Source organism: Oryctolagus cuniculus, chromosome 17 (assembly GCF_051225735.1).
Source record: "Oryctolagus cuniculus isolate XC-2025 breed Fujian yellow rabbit chromosome 17, ASM5122573v1, whole genome shotgun sequence".
Taxonomy (NCBI): Eukaryota; Metazoa; Chordata; class Mammalia; order Lagomorpha; family Leporidae; genus Oryctolagus; species Oryctolagus cuniculus.
Window position 1 is genome coordinate 54656400 of NC_142883.1, and position 27857 is coordinate 54684256.

The window sequence follows — 27857 nt, forward strand, 5'->3', positions numbered from 1 at the left end:
TTGGATATTAATAATTGTTAAAAAGTGCTTTTAAATTACTCTAAAGATTAAGTAGTTGTCTCCAATGATCAATGGAAAATAAGTGGTGGTACGTGACAACCCAGATAGAATCTTCCTCAGGAGCTGGCGTCCTGTTGTATAGACCTGGATAATTTAACCCATTTAATGATATAATCAAAATATTTAATTATATATTGTTCCTTTTAAATAGTCTGTACTGTTCCCACAACATCTTTATTATATTCCTGACAGACAAGCTACTTGCTATTTTACTGGCTTACTATTAAAAATGACTATGGATAGAAGGTCCACATTACCCTTAGCCCATGTAAACTTGTGGTAGTAATACCAGTATAGCAATGATGATAATAATTGCCATAGCACTATACAAAAGCACTGTATAGAAATCTAAGTGTAAAATAATGAGAGTAGGGAACTGACTTTAAAAAAATATTGACCTATTGCTATCAAAAGTACTGAGAGGAAAGCTTTATAAGATACAGACAGTTCCAAGAAAATAGGACAAATACCAGGAATATATTCATTCTTACCTCCTCTTTAGCATTCTAATGTGGAAACCCTGGAGGAGGCACAGAAACACCTAAGCATTTACAGATGACAAAAAAATGGATAATCTCATATCGTTAACAAGAATCAAACCTCAGAGCATATTTCCCTCTCAAGGGATCATAATCCCAACTCAGTTGTTAATGTGAAGAGTTTGCATTTTAAATATCTTGACAGCATTTGATCTCAATTTTTTACTTTTTCTTTTATGTAGATAATTAGTGTTTCAACTTATTTTTACTCCATCTTAGGATGAAATATTTCCTATTGTGAATGTTCTTTCTATTTATGAAGAAAATCTATAATTCCACTAACTAAATGATATTCTGCCAAGTGAGGTTTATCAAACGCCCCATGTTCTTTATGCCTACGGAATTCCTCTGGGTTTCATCTGTTTCCCACAGGGGTAGTTTAAGGATGGCAGTACTCACTGGACGTGACCTAGCTGTTCTCTCTCATGTTTTAATCTTGACCAACCACTTTTCTGTAATATGTAAGAAGATTATTGTTTTTTCTTTCCTTTTTTTTTTCACATTAAAAGCTAATTTGACATGCAGGAGAAAAAGAGACTCACAAATTCTTGGCAGATAAATTTTTTATCTCCCAAAATCATAAGTACAAAACAGAGTGACAAAGAGTTTCACATTTTGTGCATTTCTTTGGTCACTTTCCAGCATGTGGATGGATCACTCTTCACTTATGACCTTCGTGTGAACTTCCCGGCTCTTCACCCGCAGTTTGTTGACCTGGGACTCAGCAATGTCAGCCCTCTCCTCGGCCTCCTCCAGCTCGTGCTGGAGCTTGCGGAATTTGGAGAGGTTGACATTGGATTGTTCCTCCTGTGAATGGAAATGTGTTTATGAGGAAAAACATTTAGAATTCCTAGATTCTCAAGTCAGTGGGTCTTAAATTTTATTTTATTTAAAGGTGTTTCATTGTAGTAAATTTTCAAAAAAAAAAAAAAAAAAACCTAGAGGGTTTTGTGTGTGTGTGTGTGTGTGTGTGTGTGTTAAGTCTCCTTAGGCTTCGTGAATTTGTAGATAACAAGGAAACACAGATGACATTTGTCTCTGAACTTCTAGAACAGCTGAACATTTTAGAGCTGCTACTAAGTGTGCTAGGTGTCCAGCTTTGCTTATTTTTTTAAGAATCTAGAGAATGAAACCAAGCCTTTTAAAAATGAATATAGGCAATCAATATTATACCAAACTATTAGCCTTAACTATAAATTATTGCTACTTGAGTCCAAATTATTGCCACTTAATGGAATTTAGAAATTAAATATGTTTAGTGTTTCCAAAAATAGTTTGTTCTCTGGTTATGCTTGAATATACAGCAGAGAACTTGAGGAAGCCCATTCTGGTTTAGTCTCCAGTAATCATTCTTTTTCAAAGTCTCCTTAAGAACCATGCAAAATCTGGCATTCAAAGTGAGAACTTTCCTAAAGCTTAGAATCACTAGATACTATAGCTTGAGGAAAACCTCGGATCTTGCTCTCACACAGGAGGAAAGTAAGGAGCTAGAGGAAGTCCAGGTGTGAGTGTGAGGACCATGTGTGTGTTCTCTCTCTCTCCCTCATCCTCTGCCCTCTCGCCCTCTCGTTCTCTTGCCCTCTCGCCCTCTCGCCCTCTCACCCTCTACCTCTCTCGCTCTCTCTCTCTCCCCCTCATCTCTTTTCTCAGACCTGCAGTGCAGGGGAAAACAAAACCACCAGTGAATAGAGCACCACTCTTGTGACACCATTTGATTACAATTTCAGAAAAGCCACAGGATGGGGAAATGAGATAAGGTGGAGTGCCAAGAACCTGTTGGCTGGAACATAACCAAGACCTTCTGAGTCTCAGACTCTTAGATTAAGCTATCAACTTGACATTTTCACTTGCATATACAATGGTTTTTCAACTTCATTTATTCAAAACAAAATCACTATTTCCTTCTTGCTCTGCAAATCTGATCTTTCCTTTCCCATTGTAGTGAGTGTTACATCATTCATCAAGCTATAAACTTGATGAACTACCCTTGATTTACTTTCTTTCATATCATATGCAAATTACTAGCATATCTTGTAGTTTCTGCCTCCAAAATATATGTTGAATCTTAGCATTTCTGTCTCTTTGCTCCGTTACTATCCTTATCCAAGCCCCAAAACCACCTGGAAAACTTCCCAACATGTCTCCCAGCACCCACCTGTGTTATCCAATAATCTTTTCTCCATAGAGTAGCCAGGATACTCTCACAAAATATAAATCAGATCATGGCTGATTCAGCTTACAACACTCCCCTGGCTTCTCAGCACTCCACTGTACTTGGGATAAAATCTTACTTGTTAGTATTTCCCAGGAGAGCTTCTGATCAGCCTCTCACTTAGCTCTTATCTCCATCTATACTGCTCTCTTCCCGATTCCTTCTGTCACTTAAACTAGACCTTTTCCACTCAAAAGCTTTGCATTTTCTCTGCCCCTCCCTAGAACATTTTCCCCTAGTCCATCAAGTGGTTGTTTCTTCTCATTCTCAGACCTTGATTCAGTTGCTTTCTTTTCATTCTTTCTCACTTACTCATCTTTTCTTTTAGCCCTTTAATTAAATTGGCCTGGTCACATGTGAGAACCAGAGGCTGCCCTGTCTCCCCCAGAGGTGCTGGACTCACCGCTTCCTCGGCTTGTCTCTTGTAAGATTTCACCTTGGCTTGCAGTTTATCCACCAGGTCCTGGAGCCTGAGAACGTTCTTACGGTCTTCCTCAGTCTGAAATATTTTAAAGGGTGAGTTTCATATACTGTATATATGGCTTTAGTCTCTTACAGATTGGGTGAAAACCTAGACAGGTTATTTTCCTTACTTGGTAAGTGAGTTCCTTTACTCTTCTCTCATGTTTGCGTAGACCTTTGACAGCCTCGACATTGCGCTTCTGCTCACTTTCAACTTCTGCTTCAAGTTCACGTACCTGGAATAAGATGGATATCATACAGATGTGCACATTTTCCATTCACTCGATGAATCTCTACTTTTTACTCTGTTTTGTATACAGTTTTTGACGCCCTTGTCCAGTTGCCCCATTTATAAGCTCTCAGGCAGCAGGGAATCTCTCTCCATCATCTCAGCATGCCCCCTACTATCTAGCAGTGTTAGGTATTCAAAATTGTGCACTGGATCACAGTGAGATGGAAATTCATGCTGGTCTGAAGACCCACCCTGGCCTCCAGCTTCTGGATCTGCTTCTTGCCGCCCTTGAGTGCCAGCTGCTCGGCCTCGTCCAGGCGGTGCTGCAGGTCCTTGACCGTCTGCTCCATGTTCTTCTTCATGCGCTCCAGGTGGGCGCTGGTGTCCTGCTCCTTCTTCAGCTCCTCCGCCATCATGGCCGCCTACCCAGCAGTAAAACAGACTGAGTTAAGAGAGCAGAGAGAGCATGTCATGACCCAAGTCTGACCGCCCAGGGTATTGCCCTATGCTCACATCAGTGATGGCCTTCTTGGCCTTCTCCTCTGCATTGCGGGCTTCCTGGACAATGTCCTCCATCTCTCCCTGGATTTGGGAGATGTCTGTCTCCAGCTTCTTCTTGGTGTTGATCAGGCTGGTATTCTGGTTAAAATAACAAATTTAGAAGCATTAAGTATATGACAGCAAAATTAGGATGCCTGATATTCCAATGAATTCACAAACTGATTAATTAAATTAACCAATTGGTATCCCTCTTGTCCCATAAGTCATCTGAGTTGAGAATTATTTTTAAAAGACAATTAAGTTGTTGTCACAATTCAGATAAAATATTGTTAGTCAAAAATTTACTTAAAATTTTATTCTCCATTATGCATTGTGAAAAATTTGTAAATAACACTAAGATTTCAGCAAGAATTTCATTTTCATTCCTTTGTACAGTTTCCTGTTGTATTATTATACACACCTGAGTATGGAGGAGCTGCACACGTTCACTGGCATCCAGGAGCTCTTGTTCTGCGACTTTCCTGCTCCTCTCCGTCTGCTCCAGCGTGGCCCGCAGCTCCTCGATCTCAGCCTGCAACAGGTTGGCTCTGCGCTCCACCATGGCCAGCTGCTCCTTCAGGTCCTCCTGGCCTCGGAGAGCATCGTCCAGGTGCAGCTGGGTGTCCTGTGGAGTGGACAGTCTTTGAGACACCGTGTTCTCAGGGCTGCCGCCCTCCCTCCATCCTGGGCACCTCTTGGACCGTTTACCTTGAGGATGCCCTGGGTGTTCCTGTAGTTCCTCAGGGCCTCGGCAGCCATGCGGTTGGCGTGGTTCAGCTGGATCTCCATCTCATTGAGGTCTCCCTCCATCTTCTTCTTGATCCTGATGGCGTCGTTCCTGCTCCTGATCTCCGCATCCAGCGTGCTCTGCATCGACTCCACCACCCTGATGTGGTTTCTCTTCAGCTGGTCAATTTCCTCGTCCTTCTCAGCAATTTTCCTGTCGATCTCAGACTTGACCTGGTTCAGCTCAAGCTGGATGCGCAGGATCTTCCCCTCTTCGTGTTCAAGAGACGCCTTCATGAGAAAAAGAGGTGATGTTATCAAGGGAATGGAAGTGTGTAGCTTTCTAGAAATAAGAGTTGGTTATACCTCTGTACTGCCAGAGTATAGTCATGTTGCATGACAACAGGAATATGGTCTGAGAAATGGATCATTAGATAGAATATATTTTGAGAAGTGCATCACTGGACAATTTGTCATTGTGCAATCATCATAGAGGGTGCTAGCATGATCTAGAGTTCATAGAACCCTACATCTGTAGGCTAAATGGTATAGACTGTTGTTCCTAGTCTACAATCCTGGATGGCATGTTCCTGTTGTGAATACTGTAACACAGTGGTGTTTGTATATCTAAACATAGAAAAGGCATGGTAAAAATACTGTGCAATAAGAATTTCTCATCTCCGTTATACTCTTATGGGACCACTATTGCATATTTGGTTCATTATTTACTGAAATAGTGCTTTGTGGGGCATGGCTGTACATCGTTAGCCTACTGTTAGAGAAATTTCAACAATGTGTTATTGTTGGTTTTGTATGCTTCTGTCCGTCCAGTTAGATTCTGCCCTTGAGAATAGGGCCCTCTACTTACTCATCTTTGTTTTCCCAGTGTCTAGCACAGTTCCTGCCATACAGTTACATTGCTGCTGTGCCTAGTAAAGTTTCCATCCTCATACTTAGTACACAGACTAAAAATTATTTTTCATTTCTTTTAATTCACTAATCCTTGCACCCAGTAGAATCTGATGCTTCCTATAATTGTTTTAGCACATACAACAAAGACTCTACCTCTGCCTCCTCTAACGCAGCCTGAAGTTCTGACTTCTCCTGCTCAACTTGCTTCTTTACTTTTTCCAGCTCATGGATACGTTTCCCTCCTTCTGCAATCTGCTCCGTGAGGTCAGAAATCTCCTCTGTTGGTGAACAGAAATAGAAAAATATGTCCAGAGAGGGAAAACCATTTACCATGTCTTTTGTTGAAGAACACACAGAAAACCTACTCACGTTGCAAATTCTTATTTTCCCGCTTCAAGGTTTCAAGTTGGTCTAAAGATTCCTCATAAGCATTCTTAACCTTGAACAGTTCTGTGCTGAGGGAGCGGGACTCCTTCTGTGAGGCTTCAAGTTCAGCGTGAGTTTCTTCATACTTGTGTTTCCATTCAGCCAGGATCTAAAGGACATGGAACGTCAGGAAGATTAGTGGAGAAAGTCGGATGGGATGCAGCTCTCAAGCACGGTTGAGGTGATCTGGGATTGAAAAATAATTGTGAATGGGAAGAATAGAAACCACAGGAAGTGAACCCCTGCCTTACACATACACTTGCCAGTGGAGCAAAAGCTAGTGGGAACAGCCCTCAGGTGGTCTGAATAAGATGCACGGAGTGTGGAGGCTGTTGTCAATCATGTTGAATGCCTAAGCAGAAACTTTGCAGAATACCTTGTCGAAGTTCCTTTGCTTCTTGTCCAGCGCTGCGCAGGCAGCGTTTGTCCTCTCCACGTCAATCATGAGGTCCTCCACCTCATTCTGCAGCCGCTGCTTCGTCTTCTCAAGGGAAGCGCATTTGGCGTTCACAGCTTCCACGTGTTCCTCAGCATCCTGCAGACGCTGGGCCAGCTTCTTCCTGCAAAGTGAAACATGGACAATAGGAGCGAACGGCCATGGGCAGAGTTGGCAGTTTCAGAGCTGGTACACGTGAGTCATACTTCTTTAACACTTTGCTAATCAGACTTGTTTTATAAATCTGATGCGGTGTTAACCATCCCCATTGTCCTACTACCAAACACTGGAAACCAAATTTCAGCATTGCTATGCTTCATAGTCAAGCTCTGAGGCCATCTATGATAAGCATGAACCAGCATTTTACACTTCAGGGTAGCTGGTTTATGCCTCTCTTACAAAATATCACTATATACCTTGCATCACTGTTTATGTCTGTGTCTCCACTTAATTTTAATCCCTATGGTCTTTTTATGTTCTTGTAGGCTGTCACACAGTAAGGACTCAGATGTTAGATGAATGAAACGTACTTGACTTTGTTTAATTATATTCCTTATTTGCCAGTCTTTCATGAATCTGCTACTAAAAAAGCTTTCCCAAGTTGATGTAAATTTTCTTTTGAGAGCCCCTCTCAGAATCTCTTCTGAGGCATCCACCAAAACGTGAATTCCAGTAACACAGCCGTGCATTATACACAGACGATTGACTCTGACCTTAAACTTTCTACTGTCCAGATTTCTGCCCACACCACAATTCAGTCTTGAATTTTTGAAGTGCATTGAATAATGAGTCCTTTATAAAACAAGGTTTCCTTTCTTGTTCAATTGTTAACAGAGATATTTCCATTTTAACTATGTCCAGAACATACTTGGCCTCCTCCAGCTCCTCCGTGCGCTGGATGGCGTCCGTCTCGTATTTGGTCCTCCACTGGGCAACCTCACTGTTGGCCTTGGACATTGCCCTCTGCAGCTCGGCCTTGGCTTCCTGCTCCTCCTCATACTGCTCCCGCAGCAGGTCACAGTCATGGCGGGCTGACTGCAGGGCGTGGGCCAGGGCACTCTTGGCCTGAGAACATAGAGATTGGTGACTTAATTTTATAGATAGATATATCAGAAGAAAATCTATAAAAGTAGGCAAAGACAACCACAAAAACAGACATAAAGATAACAAGTTGGGCTGACCTTTATCTCCTCTTCAAGCTGCCTTTTCAGCTCCTCAATCTGTTGTGTGAAGGCTTGTTTGCCTCTTGAGAGCTGAGAAACTAATGAGTCTTTTTCATCTAGCTGGCGTGAAAATTCACCTGCAACGACCAAGAGGCAGAAAACTCAGCCTGACTTTGGAAATGAAAGCTCTGCAGTAAATGCTGGAGCAGAGATTGGGGGCCAGGTTTGAACATAATATAGAGTGTAGATTACAACAAACCACCAACATCTACTTCAACCCCCATGAGCAAACCTTTGCAAACGAAAAGACAGGAAAACTTTGGGGTAGATTATTTGCTTATGAACAACATGAAAGATTTGGGGTGATAGTTAATATTATTTGATAGTTAATATTATCTGACCACAGTTGAAATTGATAAAGAAATGTGAAAAGAAATGCAAATCAAAGTTGAATATACCAGGCTGTTTATCTAAATCAATAGTGTTGGTCTAGTTTACTTTTCATTGAACATTGATTGAAACAAAGAATTTATCTTGTAGACAACTTGAAAGAAAGAATTTATCTTATAAGAGACTTTGAGTAATTGCCTCTGTAAGTGGAAATGATGTTCAAAAAAAAGCCCTGGAAACATTTTTATATTAAAAAATCACTAAGTGTCCTTCCATCACTCAGTGAGTCGGGTTTCTGGATACCTGATCAGTTTCCAAACTAACGGGCATTTAAATTTGTTTTCAACTCTTTGATAATTCAAAGAATACACTAGATTACATTAGAAAAGTAGGAAAACTTTTCAGTACCATTATTAAGCAGATTATCTGGAAACCTTATTTCTTTGTCATTTATTAAGCATCACATTATATTTTTTTCATACTTCCAAGTTTCTGTAAGTAAACATGTATTGAGGAAGAGAAATTAGAAGAGAGCATTTTGGCACTCTTGAGAGTGTAATTTTTTTTCTTTTCCATGTAATGTGCTGACCAATTCCTTAACAATAATAAAACCTTATGTTGAGGCTTTTTATAGAAAGAACAATATTTGAATGAAAGAGTAGTTCTCCAGTCCTTTCATCTGCCTATTATTTTCATATCCCAAACGACCCATAAAATAATTTCTATTTATTACCTCTAATTTGAGGTGGTATGACTTTGGACAAGTCAGTCAAAAAAGGAGAGTAAATATGGAGAGTTTCCAATTTGGCTAATCGATTTTCTAGACGCCTCCTTTTGAATGTGCCTCAGCCGGGTTGTGTTCCTGGCTATTTCCCTACTTGACTGTGTTGGCAAGACTTCAGGAAAAAGATTGGAGTACGCATTCTTGGACAAGTCACTTTATCACTACCATAATCTGTCATTTTTTAAAAATGAGGATAACATTACACAGCCGAATGAAGAAAATAATGTAAAAAATAGCTCATGAAAGCATTTTGAAAAGTGTTTGACAACTTCTTGGTTAGAGCCAAACCTGCATAAGAATGTTAAAAAACAAAAGGTTTGGGCCTGCCTGTCTATCTAAATATATACTGGTATATGAAAGAAAGTAGCTCCGTGTCAGTGAATCAATTATGTGTTATATTAGTGGGTTTTCCGGAAGGTAATACATTATCTCAGATAACTCAATGCAGAATTTTCAGACAAATTAACCACCCAAGGTAAGTTTGGCTGTCGTCCAAGGAAAACACTGGCAAATATCCCACCTGATTCCGTCTGCAGGCGCGCTCTCTGTGCGCTGAGGTCATTGATCAGCCGCTGATGCTCCTCCTCCTTGGTCTTCAGCTCACTCACTTGATCCTCCAGAGTGCGGCACATCTTTTCAAGGTTGCCCTGCGTGCACAAAGAGGGAGAAGGTGTCTCAAGGAAGTATTTAGACCAAAGAAAGTTGAACGTTCCAGTGACCCAAGCATTCCATAGGCGCTGCAGTTTTCATTTATTTTGAGAAGAAGCTATCTTAACAAACAAGAGAAAGCAACAGAGACCTTAGGTTAGGAAACAGTGAGAAGGTACATAGTCCAAACATACTGCTTGTGAACTGCCTTTGTGTCACAATGATTTAGTATCATAACCACATCCAGTTCATCTCATGATATGTCTCTGAGAAGTAAAATATGTTGTGTTTAAGGGAAAACAAAAAGCTCATAATGTGAGGTGCTTTAAAAACCTCAAAACGCAGGATAGGTGTTGCAGAACAGCCGGTGAAGCTGCCATTGTGACACCCAAATCCCATATCAGAGTGTTGGTTTCAATCCCGGCTCCTCTACTTCTGATCCAGCTTCCTGCTACTGCACCTGGGAGGCAGCAGATGATGGCCTAAGTGCTTGGGTCCCTTTCACACCATGGGAGAACCAGATGGAGTTCCTGACCCCTGGCATCAGCCTGGCCTTGCCTGGCGTGGGCATTTGGAGAATGAAGCAGCAGATGAAAGATTCTCTCTCTCTCTCTTTCCCTCTTTCCCTCTCCCTCTCGGTCTTCCCCTCCCTCTCCTTCCCTTTCTGTCATTCTGCCTTTCAAATAAATGAATAGATCTTTTACAAAAAAATTCTCAAGATGCACTGTTGAATTGTTTTTATTTGAAAGAGTTGATATTTTCACTCTTCATAATATTTCACTACAGCTATTCTGAAATAGAGTGAGCACACCAGGACTGGTCCCCTTCTGTGTCCCCTGACTTGAATCACCTGTTACTAATGATTATTGAGAGCCACTCCCACTTGTCCTACAGAAGTCCTTGACGCTTAAATCATGACTGTACCTTGGCTTTGGAGACGGTCTCCATGTTGCTGGCCAGGTCGTCAATCTCCATCTTCAGCTCGCTCTTCTCCTTCTCCAGCTTCTGCTTGACCCGCTGCAGGTTGTCAATCTGCTCCCCGAGCTCGGCCACGCTGTCTGCGTGCTTCTTCCGCAGCGTGGCCGCCGTGGCTTCGTGCTGCAGGGTGGCCTCCTCCAGGTCCCTGCGCATTTTCTGGAACTCGGCCTCCCGCTTCTTGTTCATCTCGATCTGGGCAGACGTGGCCCCACCGGCTTCTTCCAGCCGCTCGCTGATCTCCTCCAGTTCCCGGGAGAGGTCGGAGCGCTGCTTCTCTGCTTTGGCCCTGGAGGCCCGCTCTGCCTCGATTTCCTCCTCCAGCTCCTCAATGCGGGCCTGGGAACAGAGGAAAGCACACACTCAGCTTCTTTGTGTCAGTCATGTTTTCATGTTGAGTTAGACTGAAGGAAACCAAGTACTGACCTGTAACTCCTTGATCTTCTTCTGTAGCTGCATTGCGAGGGCCTGTTCATCTTCAATCTTGCTTTGCAGATTGCTCATCTCAAACTCTTTTCTGTTAGAAAAGCACTTTATGTCAGTCAGGGAAATATTCCCATTGAGCTCTTCATGAAAGTTTTGTCTTTACTGCTTACTTTTTGAGTTTCTCATCAAGTTGCTGTTTGTCGTTTTCTATATCCATTGTGGATTCTTGTGCCAATTTTAGGTCTCCCTCTAGTTTTCTCTTGGCTCTTTCTAGGTCCATCCGGATTTTCTTTTCTTGTTCCAAAGAGCCTTCAAGCTAAAAGTTAATTATTCATTACTATGGTTCCTGGAATGGTCTCACCTTTTGTCCCAGGTTAAACTTTAATTCATATATAACCAGCAAACTCTTTTGATTTTTCTATGAATTAGGCAGATTTATTCTACTGGTATTTATCTAGTTCAAGAATTCACCACTTAAAAGGTGAAATATGCCTCATTATCACATTATTACCATGAACTACTACCAAAGTATCATATGTACTATATCTTCCCACTGGAATCCATTGTGATTAATATCTCACCCCATGGGATGGATGTCATGGTAATATTTCCCAGCTGTGACTTTGTTAATGCTTTCCTTTCATGGAGGCTCTCTATTAGATATCAGGTCATATTTAATGCCAAATTTATCTTCTAGGCTGCTTATTCAGAGTTCCTTTTGTTCCCTTGATATAAAACCTTATTGATAGTTATAACTTTGCTGTTGCTCCGCTCTCTGCTTAGAATGCCTCTCTCTTTTATATCTTTCCATGGCCTTGCAAGCCTAGCTAAGGACGTGTTCAGTAGCTATAGCTTTTCTTGGTGGAAATGCTAACTTGGCTTTCTCTTATTTTCTTCTACCTATATTATCTGTTTCTCACAGCTTTGTTATCAATTGTTTTTATTTTTTTGTGTATTTCTTTTATAGTAGGGATGATGCTCTATGCAACTTATTCATAGGAGGAGCCTGATAATTACTTAATGCATCATGAGAATATCTACTCATGCTTGCTTAGTTACAAACTTAAAAAATTATTTTTATATAGTTTTAACCGTACATCATCCACTTGCTGCTCTAGCTTGGTTTTAGCCTTGGTCAGGGTGTTGACTTTGTCCTCCTCTGCCTGCAGGTCGTCCAGGGTCTGTTGGTGGGCCTCTTGGAGGGCTTTCTTCTCCTTGGTCAGCTTAGCGATGGTTTCATCCAGGCCTGCCATCTCTTCTGTGAGGTTTTTCACCTACAGGGGTTAAGAAAGAGAAGACCTATGCCATAAAGCAGCTTAGTTGGGTGGAAGAGCTTCAGTGTAGCACAGGAGAATATGATTGATACCTTGTTCTCTGTGGCATGCTTCTCCTTCTCAACCTTGGCCAGGGTCAGCTCAAGGTCATCGATGTCTTTCTTCAGCTCTGAACACTCATCCTCCAGTTTCCTCTTCTTGGCCGTCAGCTCCGCATTGATCTCTTCCTCGTCCTCGGCTCTCTCCGTCACCTCCTTGATCTTGGCCTCCAGCTGGATTTTGGTTTTGATCAGCTGGTCACACCTTTCCTCTGCATCAGCCAAGCTATCTGCTTCCTGAGAAGAGTTAATAGACATTTTTTAGATTTTAGTTCCCAGGACATTTTCAGGTGAAACCAAGTAAGTTACTTTACAGGGCCTCAGGTTAATTTTCATTGGCTTTCCACCATTCAGAAAATATTTACTGGGCACTTATAAAATCTGAAGATTGAAAAAAGGAATTTAAGTCATAATTTTTGGTGAAATTATATACAGCTATATTTGCTGTATGCTATATGTACCGTGTTGGCATATAATTTATAATTTCAAGTCAATTTTCCTTATGTGATATTATTTTCAGAAGCGCTTAGAAAAACCCATAAAAAATAGAGTATTTTGAAGGTTGCTAGGAGGGAAGAGTAATATTAGAAATGTGACTTAAAAGGAAGCATTCTCAGTGACAGAGTAGTTTGGGATTAAGGAGACCTTGAAGAACCACATGGACTGGAACACAGAACATGGCAATGCTTGTGGAAATAGCAAGCCTGTTTCTCTTAAGAAGAGCTAAGAGTAGATGGGGAGTAGATGGAATACTGTTGTAAGGAGATCATACAGTAGTGAAGGTAGGGGGGTTTGCTTACATGAAATTTAGGTAACCCCTTCAATTTTCTCTGATTCCTGATGGCATCATAAACTTCTCAATCTAGAAAACCCTCATCTATGCAAAGTACATTAGACCCACAGTGCCAACCTAGTTATATGCAATTCATTTTCCTTCAGATTTTGCAATTATGTGTCCAAAATCGATAGACCCAGTAAGACCAACTAACTCTCTTCTCTGAATTCAGAGAACTGAAGGGTAGCTTTTAGTTTTTCTTTTGTTAATTTTGGTGGCAACAACCAAATTCTCTTGTAATTTGTGCTACAAAAATGGCTTAGACAATGGCCTTTGAACAAAATATTTCTCAAGCCTCTAGGTATTTATTGGGACATCAGAATGAGGACATCAACCCTCTCTCTCATACTTTGCATAAAAATAGTCATTATCTATAAAAAGCTTTACCACTATCCTTGCCATGATGCTATTTTTCAGGTACTAGAAAATATATAAAATAAATTTGAGCAGAAAGTTGCTAGACTGTTTTTGGAAAATTCAGAATATTGTTTTCAAGTTGACATGTTTTCACCCTAATATCCCCTTTGCAGTCACTGATTATTGTTCTTTCTTTTGTTCTTATTTGCATTTTTCAGTAAGGAACAGAAATCATCTTATTTCCTGTCTATATCCTTCTAGGAAAAAAAAAGAAGGGGGAAGGGTCAGATGTTTCTATTTTCCCCTGCTTGACAGCAAGGAATTCTCCCACCATGGTTTTCAGTAATGCTGTATGTGAAATTTCACAGAACATCAAAAAGAAGTGTGAAGTGTGAACCAGGAAAGATTGATAATGAGTCTCTTAATTAGGTGGAATGTAGACTGTTCCACAGTGATCTCTCAGCTGAAATTTTAGCATCAAATTGGGACAAATGGGTTCTGCTACTCACAGCTTGAACCTGGAGTTGCAGGTCATTTTTCTCTTGCATCAGAGCAACCATTTTTTCTTCCAGCTCTTTTCTTTTGGCCTCGGCCTTTGCAAGGCTTTCTTTGGTCTTCTCAAATTCTTCCTTCATGTTGGCCATCTCCTTCTCCGTCTCTGCACTCTTAAGGAGAGGCTTGATCTTGAAATACAGCTTCATCCAGGGCCAGTGCTTCACGTTCATGAAGGCGCGGATGTTGTACTGGATGCAGAAGATGGACTCTCTGTGATAGAGACAGGGATGTTTAAAGTCAGATTGTAACAGGAAACAGGGTTAAAAGGCCTAGGCGATAAGGTTGATTAGAGTGCCCTTTTGAATACCTTCGCTCCACCATCTTCTTGTACTCCACTCTTGCCAGGAACCCTCTGCACATGGCCTGGGTTCTGGTGATCAGCTGGGCCAGCTTGTCATCTCGCATCTCCTCTAGGAGCCCCAGGAGACCAGCTTTGAAAAAGACCTGTGCGTGGGCAGTTGTAGATCAGAAACTTTGTATGAAGATCAAAGGGACAGGGATGAGATCGCACATCAGGTGGGATGTGGAGAATCTTACCTTGGTGTGACCAAATTTGTACTGGGTGTGGTCAACATCGATGGACCCAAGGAGCTTCTCAGAAGCCTTCTTGCTGTCAATGAACTGCCCTTCAGGGATCGCACTTGCATTCAGCACCTTGTATCTGTTTAATCCAAACAAATAAATGAAATACTTGTAGCTGTTGTCATCAACAAGAAGTTTTCCTGAAACAACATAGTAGTCTAACATAAACAATAAATGCTATCTACCCCTTTATTCTCATTGCACTCACAGGACTTCAGACTTTTCTTGTCTATACATACGAAAAGTTAACTTTGTTTCTCTTCTCATCAATTTTAAGAGAAAAATGAAAATAACAAGATCCTCCTAAAGTAAATCACAGTGAGACTATCTGACCTCTGCTTGAAGTCAGCATACAGGATTCTGCTTGGGAAGCCCTTCCTACAGATGCGGATGCCCTCCAGCACCCCGTTGCACCGCAGCTGGTGCAGGACCAGTTCATGCTCCATGGCCCCTGAAAGAGAGAACACACGTGCCACATTTCATGCAATACAGCAAGCACGCTGGGGCTCGTGTGGCTATCAGAAGTGCCTTACCAGGAGTCTTAGTTTCATTGGGGATGATGCACCGTACAAAGTGGGGGTGAGTGCTCCTCAGGTTGGTCATCAGCTTATTCAAATTCTCCTGTGGACCCATGGGAAGACATGGTTAAAAAACACTATTTTTGTACATTCATATTTAGAGACATAATTATCTAGGTCCATGGCATTGAGTTAGTTCTAATGAATAGTACCCAGACTTGAATTTTCAGTTATCCCTGGAATTTCTGTATCTCCAGCATGCCCTCCTGTTTTTCTATTTTTGTGTGTTTTCAATGTATTTTTATACTAGCTGTTGAAGTGGTAGTTAACTGCTGTTGAGTTTCCTGTCATGTGTTGTAAATTTAGTATAATATTCCAAACATATAGAAATAGTCCACCCATACTCTTTTGCCTAGATATATGTTCTAGTTTTGCTACTAATTTAATGTCTTCCACATCTCTTATTTCTTTCTTTCCCCAACTTTAAATTGTACCTGCCTCTTTATCACATGTGTGTTTCTTATCATAGATACAGAGCTGTGTCCTGCTGGTCCCACAGAAGGTAACATTTTAGTGTTTCTCTCTGGGAATAGGCAGAAAACTCCAGCCATGTTATCAAGTGTGAAGTTTTTTATCCTGTAGAAATCCTGGCTGCTCAGAATAATTAACACTTCAGGGATTCACCTCTAATCTTATGAACATGAGACTAGAGGTGAAATAGCCAATATTTCTTAAAGAGCTATTTACCATTCTTATTTTCTTCTCTTGACTAACCCTCCAATTGCAATTCCTGTAACCCCTACTCTTCTATCTTAAGCTGTCAAAATCTAGTCATTTCCATTTTATACCTATATATACTTAACTACATAAATCACTTGGAGGCTCCCAAAGCCTCAAACAAATCTCATGCTGTATCAACCCTTTCTCAATGGGAGTCTTTCATGTTTCAAATGACCTCATTCGAGGTCGTCTGATGCCAACTTCTGCAATTTCTTTTCGTCTCTCTTGACTCTTGTGTCTTCTGTATAGCAAAATATCTCTTCCAAACTATCCAGGAACTTCCCACACTCAGTTCTGCTACTATTAGCTGATTTATCTCTTTGAGTCACATCCGAATCTAGCATCTTTGCAAAATTAATTCTCCTTCCCTACACAAGTGGATAAAATTTAGTATCTGAAATATAATTAAAGAGACAAGTTTACCCTGAAGAGAGCAGACACGGTCTGGAAAGAAGAACCCTTCTTCTTGCCACCTTTCTTTCCACCACCCTCTGAGGGGAGCAAAGAAAGCACAAGCAATCATAGGACACACTTTCTCCGTTTATGTTTTATGCACTGATAATGATTAATTCAAGTGAAACATTACCTGCTTCAGCAGCTGCTGTCCCAGTGAAGAGGAAGGCCAGAGTCTTCATTGCAGACTTCTGGTAGAGCCCGACCACCGTCTCATTCAGGGGGTCCTTGTTCTTGTCCAGCCAGCCAGTGATGTTGTAGTCCACGGTGCCCGCGTAGTGCACCAGCGAGAAGTGGGCCTCCACCTTGCCTTTGGCAGGCTTAGGCTTCTGGAAGTTGTTGGACTTGCCCAGGTGCTGTTCATATAGCTTGTTCTTGAAGGAGGTGTCTGTGGCCTTGGGGAACATGCACTCCTCTTCCAGGATGGAGAAAATGCCCATAGGCTGAAATAATAGAAACAAACTTTTGCCATTTGAGTTCTTTCTGCTTACAGAAATAATCAATGACATTAATGATCCCATGTATCTTCTAATTCTATGGAATTAACGAATTTGGTCAACAAGTCATTAATTTAACTGAGTGCCTATCAAGAGCCAGGTGCAAAGTAAGACTCTGAAATGTGATAGAGTAAGATTGACAAGGGCTATGCTCTAATGGGGTTTGTCTTTATCCACAAAGACTTAGAACATATTTCTCCCAGTGTGACTTGAAAATTAGCTATAAGAATCACTTGTTAGGGGCTGGCACTGTGGTGTAGTGGGAAAAGCTGCTGTCTGCAGTGCTGGCATCCCATATGGACCTGGCTGCTCCACTTCCAATCCAGCTCTCTGCTATGGCCTGGGAAAGCAGTAGAAGGTGGCCCAAGTCCTTGGGCCCCTCCCTGCACCTGAGTGGGAGACCCAGAAGAAGCTCCTGGCTCCTGGCATTGGATCTGCACAGCTTTGGCCGTTGCAGCCAATTAAAGAGTGAACCAGCAGTTGGAAGAAGACCTCTTTCTCTCTCTCTCTCTCTCTCTCTCTCTCTCTCTCTCTCTCCCTCTCTCTCTCTCTTTTTCTGCCTCTCCTTCTCTCTGTGTGTAATTCTGACTTTCAAGTCAATAAATAAATCTTAAAAAAAAATCACTTGTTAAAAATGCAGGTTCAGGCCGGCGCCACGGGTCACTAAGCTAATCATCTGCCTGCAGCGCCGGCACCCCAGTTTCTAGTCCCAGCTGCTCCTCTTCCAGTCCAGCTCTCTGCTATGGCCAGGGAGTGCAGTGGAGGATGGCCCATGTGCTTGGGCCCTGCACCCGCATGGGAGACCAGGAGGAAGCACCTGGCTCCTGGCTTCGAATCAGCGCAGTGTGCTGGCCGCAGCGCGCCGGCCATAGCGGCCATCTGGGGAGTGAACCAGAGGATGGAATACCTCTCTCTCTCTCTCTCCCTCTCTCTCTCTCTCTCTCTGCCTCTCTTTCTCTGTGTAACTCTGACTTTCAAATAAATAAATAAATCTTTAAGAAAAAAACAATATTCTGGCCAGTATTGTGTTTTATAAGGGAAGATGGCTTTAACTGTAAAATTTTCATTGCAAACTGGGTAAGTGTAGTATTCTGAGCTCTAGAGAAAATATTCAGAATACCTACCTCAACGTTGGCAAAACAAAGAATTTTGTTTACAAGTAGCAATCATTACTATACCAAGACTTTCTAATTTTAAGTACTGTATAGTGGTAGAACCTGTGGTCTGAAAGAAGCAAGCAAACCTTCTCAATGAGCTCGATGCAGGCAGCCAGGTCCATCCCAAAGTCAATGAACTCCCACTCAATGCCTTCCTTCTTGTACTCCTCCTGCTCCAGCACGAACATGTGGTGGTTGAAAAACTGTTGCAGTTTCTCGTTGGTGAAGTTGATGCACAGCTGCTCCAGGCTGTTGAACTAAATAAGTGGGAAATACAAATGTATCTTCAATGCATAATGAAAGCTCCTCTTCCAAAAGTGCTTTTCGCGGAAGTTAGGTTCACTGCCCTCTTAAGATGCTATGGTTTTCTCTTGCTCATAACAAGCACCTAACTCCTCTTATATTGTTTTTGCTGCTGCCAGCTGCAAAATATTTGCCATCACTGCACTTGGCAGAATTGCTCTTAAACACCAGGAAATAGGCTCTGAGTGATGCATTCCTCTACAACAAAAAGCTGTTGAGTTCTTACAGTATCTGTTTTTGTTGATCAGAGGTTTCCTAATGATTTTTCTTTCTATGATTCTGCTGTAAAACTAGCCATGTTTGTTATACCTTAGTCATTGTGGTCTCTGTGTTATTATTAATAATAGGAATAAAAATTCAGCAGCTAAATTGTATCAATCCTTTGCTATATAAGAGACACTGTGCTAAGTGCTCTGTATAAATTATTGCACTGACTGCCCACTGATACATTTTTAAGGTGATATTATTTGTCCCCTTCTTGGAGAGAAAGCACCATTAGAGAACGTAAGCAGCCTGTGGAAGACAATACTTATAAAAGGCATGGTGTGGGCATTAAGACTTTGACACCAGAGCCAGTGTTTGTACCCATTCGCAGACTTGAGTTGATATGCTCTGCTTTATTCCTCAGGACATGTAAAACACTACTGAGGTTGTCCCTGTGTAAGAGTGTTACCACCATGCACAAAAGTCAAAGAAATTCTGCAGCATGCCTGCTAAGTGAAAGAAGCCACAAAATAACCCCATATTTTATGCTTCTATCATGGAAAACATCCAGAATAGTCAAAACCAGGGAGAGAAAGCATAGTAATGGTTCCCACAGCCTGGGAGAGGGGGCAATGGGTAGTAACAATTCAGTAGGTTTTAGGTTTCTTGTTGGGATGATGAAAATGTTCTCATCAATTGTCATGATGACAGCACATACCTGTGAATGTATGAAAAACCACTGAATTGTGTACATTAAATACATAAATCATATGGCATACAGATTATATCTCAAAAAGCTGGTATTTTTTAATAATCCAAAAAGGTTAACTGTTTACATTATTATTGCTTTTTTTTTATTTTACAAAGGGTGAATCAATCTTCCTGTTCCTATTTAGTGACAGATAATTCCTCTTTCCCCATGTCAGCTTGTGAATTTCTGCAAGTGCCCTTGTTCCTAAATCTCAGGAAATTTCATCATGTTTCCGTCATTCCATGTGTAGGAAAGGTTTAAAAACATGACTGCTAGATGAGATACATCTGCCATACTGCTGTCAGGTAAAGGACTTTAGTACTCTTAATTCCTAAGATATTAACAGATATTCTTTCTTAGGCAGAAAGATTGGAGTTTATTTACAATGCCACTTCTGACCTCTATACCTAGGTATTATAGAGGTTATCCTTAAATTTAAACACATTTTCTTTCCCTTAACTAGGCAGATAGGAACCTCAAAGTCTTTGAAATGTCATTGTCTTCCCTGCTGTCATTTGATGTCATTGATACTGGTGCTCTGGGACTATATGAAGGGCTTTAAATTCAGAAATCTTGTAACTGGCAGAAAGAAATCTGAAGTGAGCATGTTATCTGGAATGCTGCATGCTTTGTCTACAGGTCCTAGTTGAATTTGCCTAAGAATTATATTCAGATACTATTCCCGTTATCGCACTTCTGGGAACTGACAGAGCTGGAGTTTGAATCCAGGTCTGCCACATTCCAGTTCATTCACTTCTCCAGTCCTGTGTTCCTCTTTCATGTGTCAGTTAAATTTATAGTGCAGCTGTTTTTCATAGACCCTTTCCATGCATGACTGCAGCAATGAAGTTTGTAAACTCTCCTGCTATTAAATTTCTACTAACTCACATCAAAGATCTCAAAGCCTGCAATGTCCAAGACCCCGATGAAGTACTGCCTGGGCTGCTTGGTGTCCAGCTGCTGGTTGATGCGGGTGACCATCCACAGGAACATCTTCTCGTAGACGGCTTTGGCCAGAGCGCCCACTGCATTGTACACCTTCACGGAGAAAGTAATATGTGTTGGTGTTGTTAAAGACATGTCTTGACAGCTTGAAATGTGTGTGATTCATTGAGGTCGTGAACTTACTTGCTGCACAGTCTGGCCTTTGGTGACATATTCATTGCCGACCTTGACCCTGGGGTAGCAGAGGGCTTTGAGCAGGTCAGCAGAGTTCAGACTCTGCAGATAGGCTGCCTTGTCAGCAACTGTGGAAACATAATTCAAGCATCCAACATGACATACCTGAGCACCACATTCATAGGGGCAGAGCATTGAGCAAATCACTTTATAGAAAGTTGGTTTAGGAATAATTTTGCCGTCAGAAACTTGACTGTGAAGGAGACATAAGTTTTCAATTTTTAAAAATCTGTATTCTCTTGTTCAACTCGGACTGAGGTTTGTTTGGTACCTTCAGTGCCATCTGGCTCAGCTTGCTCCTCACGTTGCTTTTGCTTGAATTTCATGTTCCCATAATGCATCACAGCCCCAGTGAGCTTATAGATGGAGACTCTCTCATCAGAAGTGAAGCCCAAAATGTCAATGGCACTCTACAAGAGAGATGAGAGAGCAAAAGTCAAGGCAAAAGACTCTAACTTATTTAGAAGAATTTATACTACTTAATCATACCTACAGTTGGTTGGTATTATTACTCCCATATATAATGGATTTTTAAGAAAAATACACATGTAACTTACATCTGTGGCCATCAACTCTTCTTGGTCATCAATGCTGGGCACTGTGATCTCCCCTTGACTGACGAAGGCATAGTCATATGGGTTGGTGGTGATCAGGAGCATTTCTGGGTACAAAGAATTCAAGGTATGCATTTTATATTAGAAGATATTAGTACAGTGATTATCTTCTAGCCTGTGAATTTAAGTTCTCCCTTACCAATTAGATCTGGCTTCTTGTTAGACATGATCTGATAAAAGATATGGTAGCTTCTTTCTGCCTTTAGCTGGAAAGTAACTCTAGACTTCTCCAGAAGATCTGCAATAGATAGTAGACATCAGATTAGGGGAAAAAATAGAAAGTGGCCTGGGGAGATTTTGGAACATGGGGTCATTAGCTAAATCTTACTGGCCCCTGGAGATTTCAGCTAAATGTTCCTATGAGGCATCACATATTACATCTCTACACACACTGTCCCTGTTCCTCCTAGCACATCTAGAAAGAAAGTGAGACATTCTTGGCATAAGACGTATTCATATCTTATACGGAATATCTTTGACATTTGGATTGTAACTGAGTCCTCTCTCCCCAGGGTCTCCTGTCACTCTGTAGTAGGGGGGCCACTAAGAATGACAATTTTCAGGGCACAGACCGGGAAATAATCATATATTCTCAACCCATAGGCAATTCATTTGCCCCTAGGGTTATTTTTTTTTTCCTTAGAAAAAAATGAAATCATTCTGAAGCTGGGATAATTCAGACAAGCCTAAAAGTTCCTGGCAGTTCCTACAGAATTATTAGCTCATGACTGGAATGGGTAATGCACACCGTGAACCATGGATAAGACTGGCATTAACATGGCATGTTTGGCAACAGACTCCAGGCTCAGCAGGAGCTGCAAAGTATTCCTTCAAATCATCATTTGTCATTCTTGGATTCTATTTAGGAGGCTCTGCTACTCACATGTTTCAATATCAGCAGAAGCCAGTTTCCCTGTGGTACCAAAGTGGATCCTGATGAATTTACCCTTGCAAGTGAAAAAGATGATGTTACATGCTAAACTTGAAACACGCAAGTGAAATGCAATCGAAACAATTCAGATATGTTTTATCTGGCATCTAAGAACAGAGAATGCCCTTCTGTGACCACTGAGAGACTTACAAAGCGAGAGGAATTGTCGTTCCTCACAGTCTTGGCGTTGCCAAAGGCCTCCAGTAGAGGGTTGGCGCTGATGATTTGATCCTCCAGTGTCCCCTGCAAAAGCAAAAACAGTCCTTATATCTGGAGCTCGGACAGAACATGAAATTCAAGCAAAACACATCATAAGTTGTATTTTTCCATGGCAATTAAGCACGGCAATCACACTCACCTGCATTTTGCCAGAGGTAGCCTCCTCCTTCTTCTTGTCCCCAGTAACTGCAATTGTTGCAAAGTACTGGATGACACGCTTCGTGTTCACAGTCTTCCCTGCACCAGATTCTCCGCTGCCGAAGACCAAACACATGTGAGAAGTTAAACTCTGAGAGATGAAATTAATTACGCCCACCAACAGCATTTTCTACTTCATGCATCGGTTTTTCCATCTCTGGCAAATACTTTTCTAGATCTTTCTCTTCAGCCTACATATAGGTCAGATCATTTCTGCTGCTTTGCACTGACAAGAAGAGAAATTTATTCGTTACTTGGTTAGGATGTATTTCTTGAGTGCATCAAACTTGCCAGGTTCTTTTCTGTGTGCTGAGCCCTGGGCTAGCACACAGGTCCGAAAAGTAACTCAACTGTGTAGCAAATGTACATGAGTTCTTTAGCTTCCTTAGACTAGAGGTGAGGTTCCAGGTACATCTTCAAAGACAGACATTCCCTAGTGAGGTCTTACAAATGCATCGCTGACAATATTACCAGTATGTTCTATCTTCAGAAGTCTATAAGCTGCTCACTGCCCTGTATTGGACTGTGGCCAAGCTCCAGGAAGACATTTTGCATGTCCTGCTTCTGGAAAAGTCCTGTGCGTTATTTGGAGCATTGTTATTATTTTACATTGTGACTCAATCTGTACCCTATAATGAGACTAAAACAATATCTAGTTCTAGATCATGCCACTGCTTTAGTAAGAAGGCATGCACTAATTTCTTCTTTTGGTCTGTCATTTTCCCAGTGAGAATAAAATGCCAGTAAGTCTCAGAATACATACGTGATCAAGATAGACTGATTTTCCCGATCTAGAAGAAAAACAGTGGACAATCAGTATGTGTATCAGTATGTAGAAGCAAAACTTTCTATAGGAAAACACTTAGGACATTTATGTATAAGTGCCATACTGTACTATATAAAGTTATACATGGTGTTCTTAAGCCTGTTAGTTTGGGGATTAAAAACATAAAGTGTCTTATCTTAAATTCTTTAATTCACCACAGGCAGTATCCTCTATTGTTGTATTCTAAGGAGCAGTGTACACCAAAGCCAGACACATGTCCTAGTTGTCATCTGTGCATGAGTACTTCAAAAAGTTCATGGGAAATGGAATTAATAGCTAAGTTTATTTTGGTGCAAGAAAAATCTGAATTCCGTGCGTACTTTTTTCATCAGATGTATTTTTCCATGAATTTTTCTTTTGCATACCCCTTGTAGACATTGATGGCATGCTGTCAGCTGCCTGATGCATGGTATGGTAAGGGTTTAGACTGTGGTTTGTTAGATTACAATAGTGCTAATCAAGTCAAGGTCAAGATTTAGTTTGTGGGGCTGACACTGTGGCAAAGTAGGTTAATCCTCTGCCTGCGGCACCAGCATCCCATATGGGCGCTGGTTCTAGTCCCAGCTGCTCCTCTTCCAGTTCAGCTCTCTGCTGTAGCCTGGAGGGCAGTGGAGGATGGCCCAAGTGCTTGGGCCCTTGCACCTGCATGGGAGACCAGGAAGAAGCACCTGGATCCTGCCTTCAGATTGGCATAGCTCCGGCCCTTGCAGCCATTTGGGGAGTGAACCAATGGAAGGAAGACCTTTCTCTCTGTCTCTCCCTCTCACTGTCTGTAACTCTACCTCTCAAATAATAAATAAATAAAATCTTAAAAAATTTAGTTTGTAAATGGAAAAATTTCTTGGTCTTAGTTCCCTAGACTACTACCGTAAGTATGATCAGCCTTCTGATTTGAAAGATCAAATAAGACAGAAATCAAAATAAAATCTTTTTAATGGTGCAAGGAGAACCTCTGTTTATATGTGTGTATCCCAAAACATTTTAATTAAAGGGAAGACTATTGTCTCTGAGAAGTATTCTGATGACTATAAAGAAATGACAGTACTTCTAAAAGTCTTTAAGGCACAATTACCAAGAAAGTGAGGCACTATAAAGATTGAACACATATTTTTCATTTCTGTTTGAACAATATGTGATTCAGCTGTTACTTAATCTTACTCTTATTGCTGAAATATATACAGTAAATCATGTGTTTCCAGGCAAGGTGACTATAAGTAAACGTGATAGAGGTTGAGCAGAGGCTACAGTAAGATCTCGGAGGTGGACCCAGGTGAGCTGAGATTTGACAGTGCACATGTACCTTTCTGTGCTTTAGTGACCAGTCCCGAACAGTCACGAGTTGGATTAGGTAACTTCTAAAAGTTGTTTGGGCTCTAACATTTTGTGAACACGGGTGGTAAAAGAATACATGTCGGGGCCGGCACTGTGGCGCAGTGGGTTAACATTCTGGCCTAAAGCGCCGGCATCCCATATGGGCGCCCTTTTGAGACCCGGCTGCTCCACTTCTGATCCAGCTCTCTGCTGTGGCTTGAGAAAGCAGTGGAAGATGGCCCAAGTCCTTGGGCCCCTGCACCCACACGGGAGACCCAGAAGAAGCTCCTGGCTCCTGGCTTTGGATCGGCGCAGCTCCAGCTGTTGTGGCCAATTGGGGAGTGAACCATCAGATGGAAGACTTCTCCTCTCTCTCTCTGCCTCCCCTCTCTCTATGTAACTCTGACTTTAAAATAAATAAATTAAAAAAAAAAAAGAATACACGTGAAAACCGGTTGAGCCACTCACCAGTCAGCATGAACTGGTAGGCGTTGTCAGAGATGGAGAAGATGTGGGGTGGGGCCTCCTGACGCTTTTTGCCTCGGTAGGCCGTCACCACCTCTGCGTTGTACACTGGCAGCCACTTGTAGGGGTTGACAGTGACACAGAACAGGCCTGAGTAGGTCTGCACCAAAAGAAACCCACAGAAAATTGTACGATTATTTGATGGGCATTGTAATCATCTACCATCTTTCAAAAAATATCAGCTGCTTGCATGAGCGAATGGTCAATGAGAAAGAACTCACGTAGATCATCCAGGCTGCATAGCGCTCTTTGAGGTTGTACAGCACAGCGGGCTCGTGCAAGTGAGTCATCATGGCCATGTCCTCGATCTTGTCATATTTGGGAGGGTTCATGGGGAAGACTTGGTCCTCCTTAACTGTGACAGTCTATGCAATCAAGCAAGAGAGGCCAGGTTAGGAAAGCAAATGTCAACTACCCTCCCCTACAGCGTAATCAGCTCCAGATGTTTTACTCACAGCTCCAGCTTCCGTCTTGGCTGTCACTTTCCCCCCTTCCCTGCTCTGCACTGTCGCTTTCACAAAGGACTCCTTAGGGTCCGCCACAAAGACTGATGACTTGGCATCGAAAGGCTTGTTCTGAGCTTCAATTCGCTCCTTTTCAGACTTTCGGAGGTAAGGGGCCGCCTCCCCAAAAATGGCCATATCGGCGTCGGAACTCATGGCTGCAGGTTATTGATGGCAGCCCAGTTAAGGACCCTGCCTGACAGAGGAAGAAAAGAATTTATAGAAATTCAGGAACTGCACCATTAGATTCCTATAAAAATATTTTTTCTTTAGTTCATTGACCAGTTGAGCACTTAGCAGAGCATTGGGTATGAACATCTCCTTGGCTTGGTCATAGATGAAATATCAACCTCCCTGCTCTGTGCCAATGCTGACAGATACTTAATAGTGCATTTGGAAGCAGACTGCTGCTGTTGTTTCTGGCTTACCTACTGTGATACTGTAGCAGCGTTCTCTGTTTCATTTGATATGGTAATTAATCTTTATAAACTGCATCTCATTGGCTTATACAGAACACAAAGCTAACAGGATAGCAGGATGTTTTCCAGCTCTTTCACTTGAGCTGTTAACTTCCCAACTGGATTATAAGCACCTTGCAGGCAGGGATCACTCTTCTCTTCATGGCATCCTTCACCACGCTTAGAACACATGCCAGCTGCAGAGAAGGGCTCAAAGCTGGCCTTGTGAAGGAGGAGAACAATGAGAATGGGCTGCTAAAATGTTAGCAACTGTTTTGTATGGGATGCAAGTCTTTGCATTGTAGAAGAAACACTGTCTAACATGAAGGAAAGCCAAAATGGGAGGAGCTTTGTTTAGCACTGTTTTGTTAAAAACTGGTCTATTGGGCTGGCGCCACGGCTCACTAGGCTAATCCTCCGCCTTGCGGCGCCAGCACACCGGGTTCTAGTCCCGATCGGGGTGCCGGATTCTGTCCCGGTTGCCCCTCCTCCAGGCCAGCTCTCTGCTGTGGCCAGGGAGTGCAGTGGAGGATGGCCCAAGCCCTTGGGCCCTGCACCCCATGGGAGACCAGGTTAGGTACCTGGCTCCTGCCATTGGATCAGCGCGGTGCGCCGGCCGCAGCGCGCTGGCTGCGGCGGCCATTGGAGGGTGAACCAACAGCAAAGGAAGACCTTTCTCTCTGTCTCTCTCTCTCACTGTCCACTCTGCCTGTCAAAACAAACAAACAAACAAACAAACTGGTCTATTATACATCAGTTTCTCTTGTTCCAGTATCATAACTTTGACAAACTTGGCTTTTTCACCTGTCTTTACTATTTCTCAAAGATTCATAATAAAATATTATTACTCATGTTTTCTTGCTCTAGTACTGATACTCCCATAAAAATTTCAAGTACTTTTCACTTACAAGGTACATTTCATGCCAGTTGACATTTATTAATCCTGTCAATAAGCTTCATACATAGCTGATTTTATAATAACCAAGTTCCCTTTTCCAGGAAAGCTCACTTGGGTAAACTTTTTCTCATTTTTTCATTCAAACTAAAGCGACTCCTTTGACACAATTAAAATGCTTTGTCTCACTAAAAATGCTGACAATCATTTTCTATTTCATATTTTTAAAAAAATATTCATTTTATGGGTTGTGAAACCACATGCAGATTTAAGCAACTTTTCCAAAGTTAAGGATTCAGACCATTCTTTGTTTTCCATTTAGACATCATCTCAAAGTATAGAGATGAGTAAAGGCTGTAGTATAGAAAATTCACATCTTTTCCATAAATGACTAACACTCTGATATGTTGCATTGCATGCTGTAGTGTGATCATTAAAAACACAATGACAATGTTAGAAATGGAAAAAATTGTGTATAAAACTCCCCCCAAGACTCTAGAAAGCATTTTCAGGTATTGCAAAGCATATGAGTTAGTGAGGACCACTTTCTAAAGCCCCATAAGAGTTTTTCAAGAGAAGCGTGATCAGCCACGGAATTGAGATGCTTTTATTTCTTAAGCCCCCTCCCCTCCCCTCATCTACTCTTCAGACCACTGCAGAAAGTTCCTTGCACTCTGCGAAGAAGGGACAAAAAAAAAAAAAATCAGGTCTTACCTTGGAGATGAAACCTTGAAGTGGGTCAGAACTGTAAGAAAGAGAGCAAATTTCTTCTGATTAAATTCTGACACTTCCCAATAATAGAAAAATTCTTAATGGAGAACAGGAAATGAGTGGGAAGAGTACTACATCTAATTAAAATTGCCGCGGAGTAAGCCAGTGTCTCACTGGTAGGGCAGCCAGGGA

The 27857-nt window shown here is 41.7% G+C and overlaps 1 protein-coding gene across 1 annotated transcript; it reads right to left on the reverse strand.

The window, feature by feature from the left end:
• Positions 1–1144: 1144 nt before the first annotated feature.
• MYH1 (myosin heavy chain 1) lies at positions 1145–27699 on the reverse strand. Its single transcript, NM_001109816.2, is given in 39 exon segments — positions 1145–1406; positions 3215–3310; positions 3405–3509; positions 3757–3927; positions 4019–4144; positions 4467–4670; positions 4754–5062; positions 5837–5961; positions 6053–6218; positions 6486–6669; positions 7414–7610; positions 7727–7845; positions 9403–9529; positions 10455–10844; positions 10932–11022; positions 11102–11247; positions 12029–12205; positions 12298–12540; positions 14005–14260; positions 14358–14494; positions 14588–14711; positions 14966–15083; positions 15166–15253; positions 16354–16421; positions 16517–16826; positions 18124–18294; positions 20184–20333; positions 20424–20542; positions 20746–20884; positions 21032–21135; positions 21228–21326; positions 21972–22035; positions 22170–22262; positions 22378–22492; positions 23200–23227; positions 25042–25198; positions 25320–25463; positions 25554–25793; positions 27669–27699. Coding segments are annotated over 38 exon segments (5817 nt in total). The 5' UTR covers positions 25758–25793; positions 27669–27699; the 3' UTR covers positions 1145–1253.
• Positions 27700–27857: the final 158 nt, after the last annotated feature.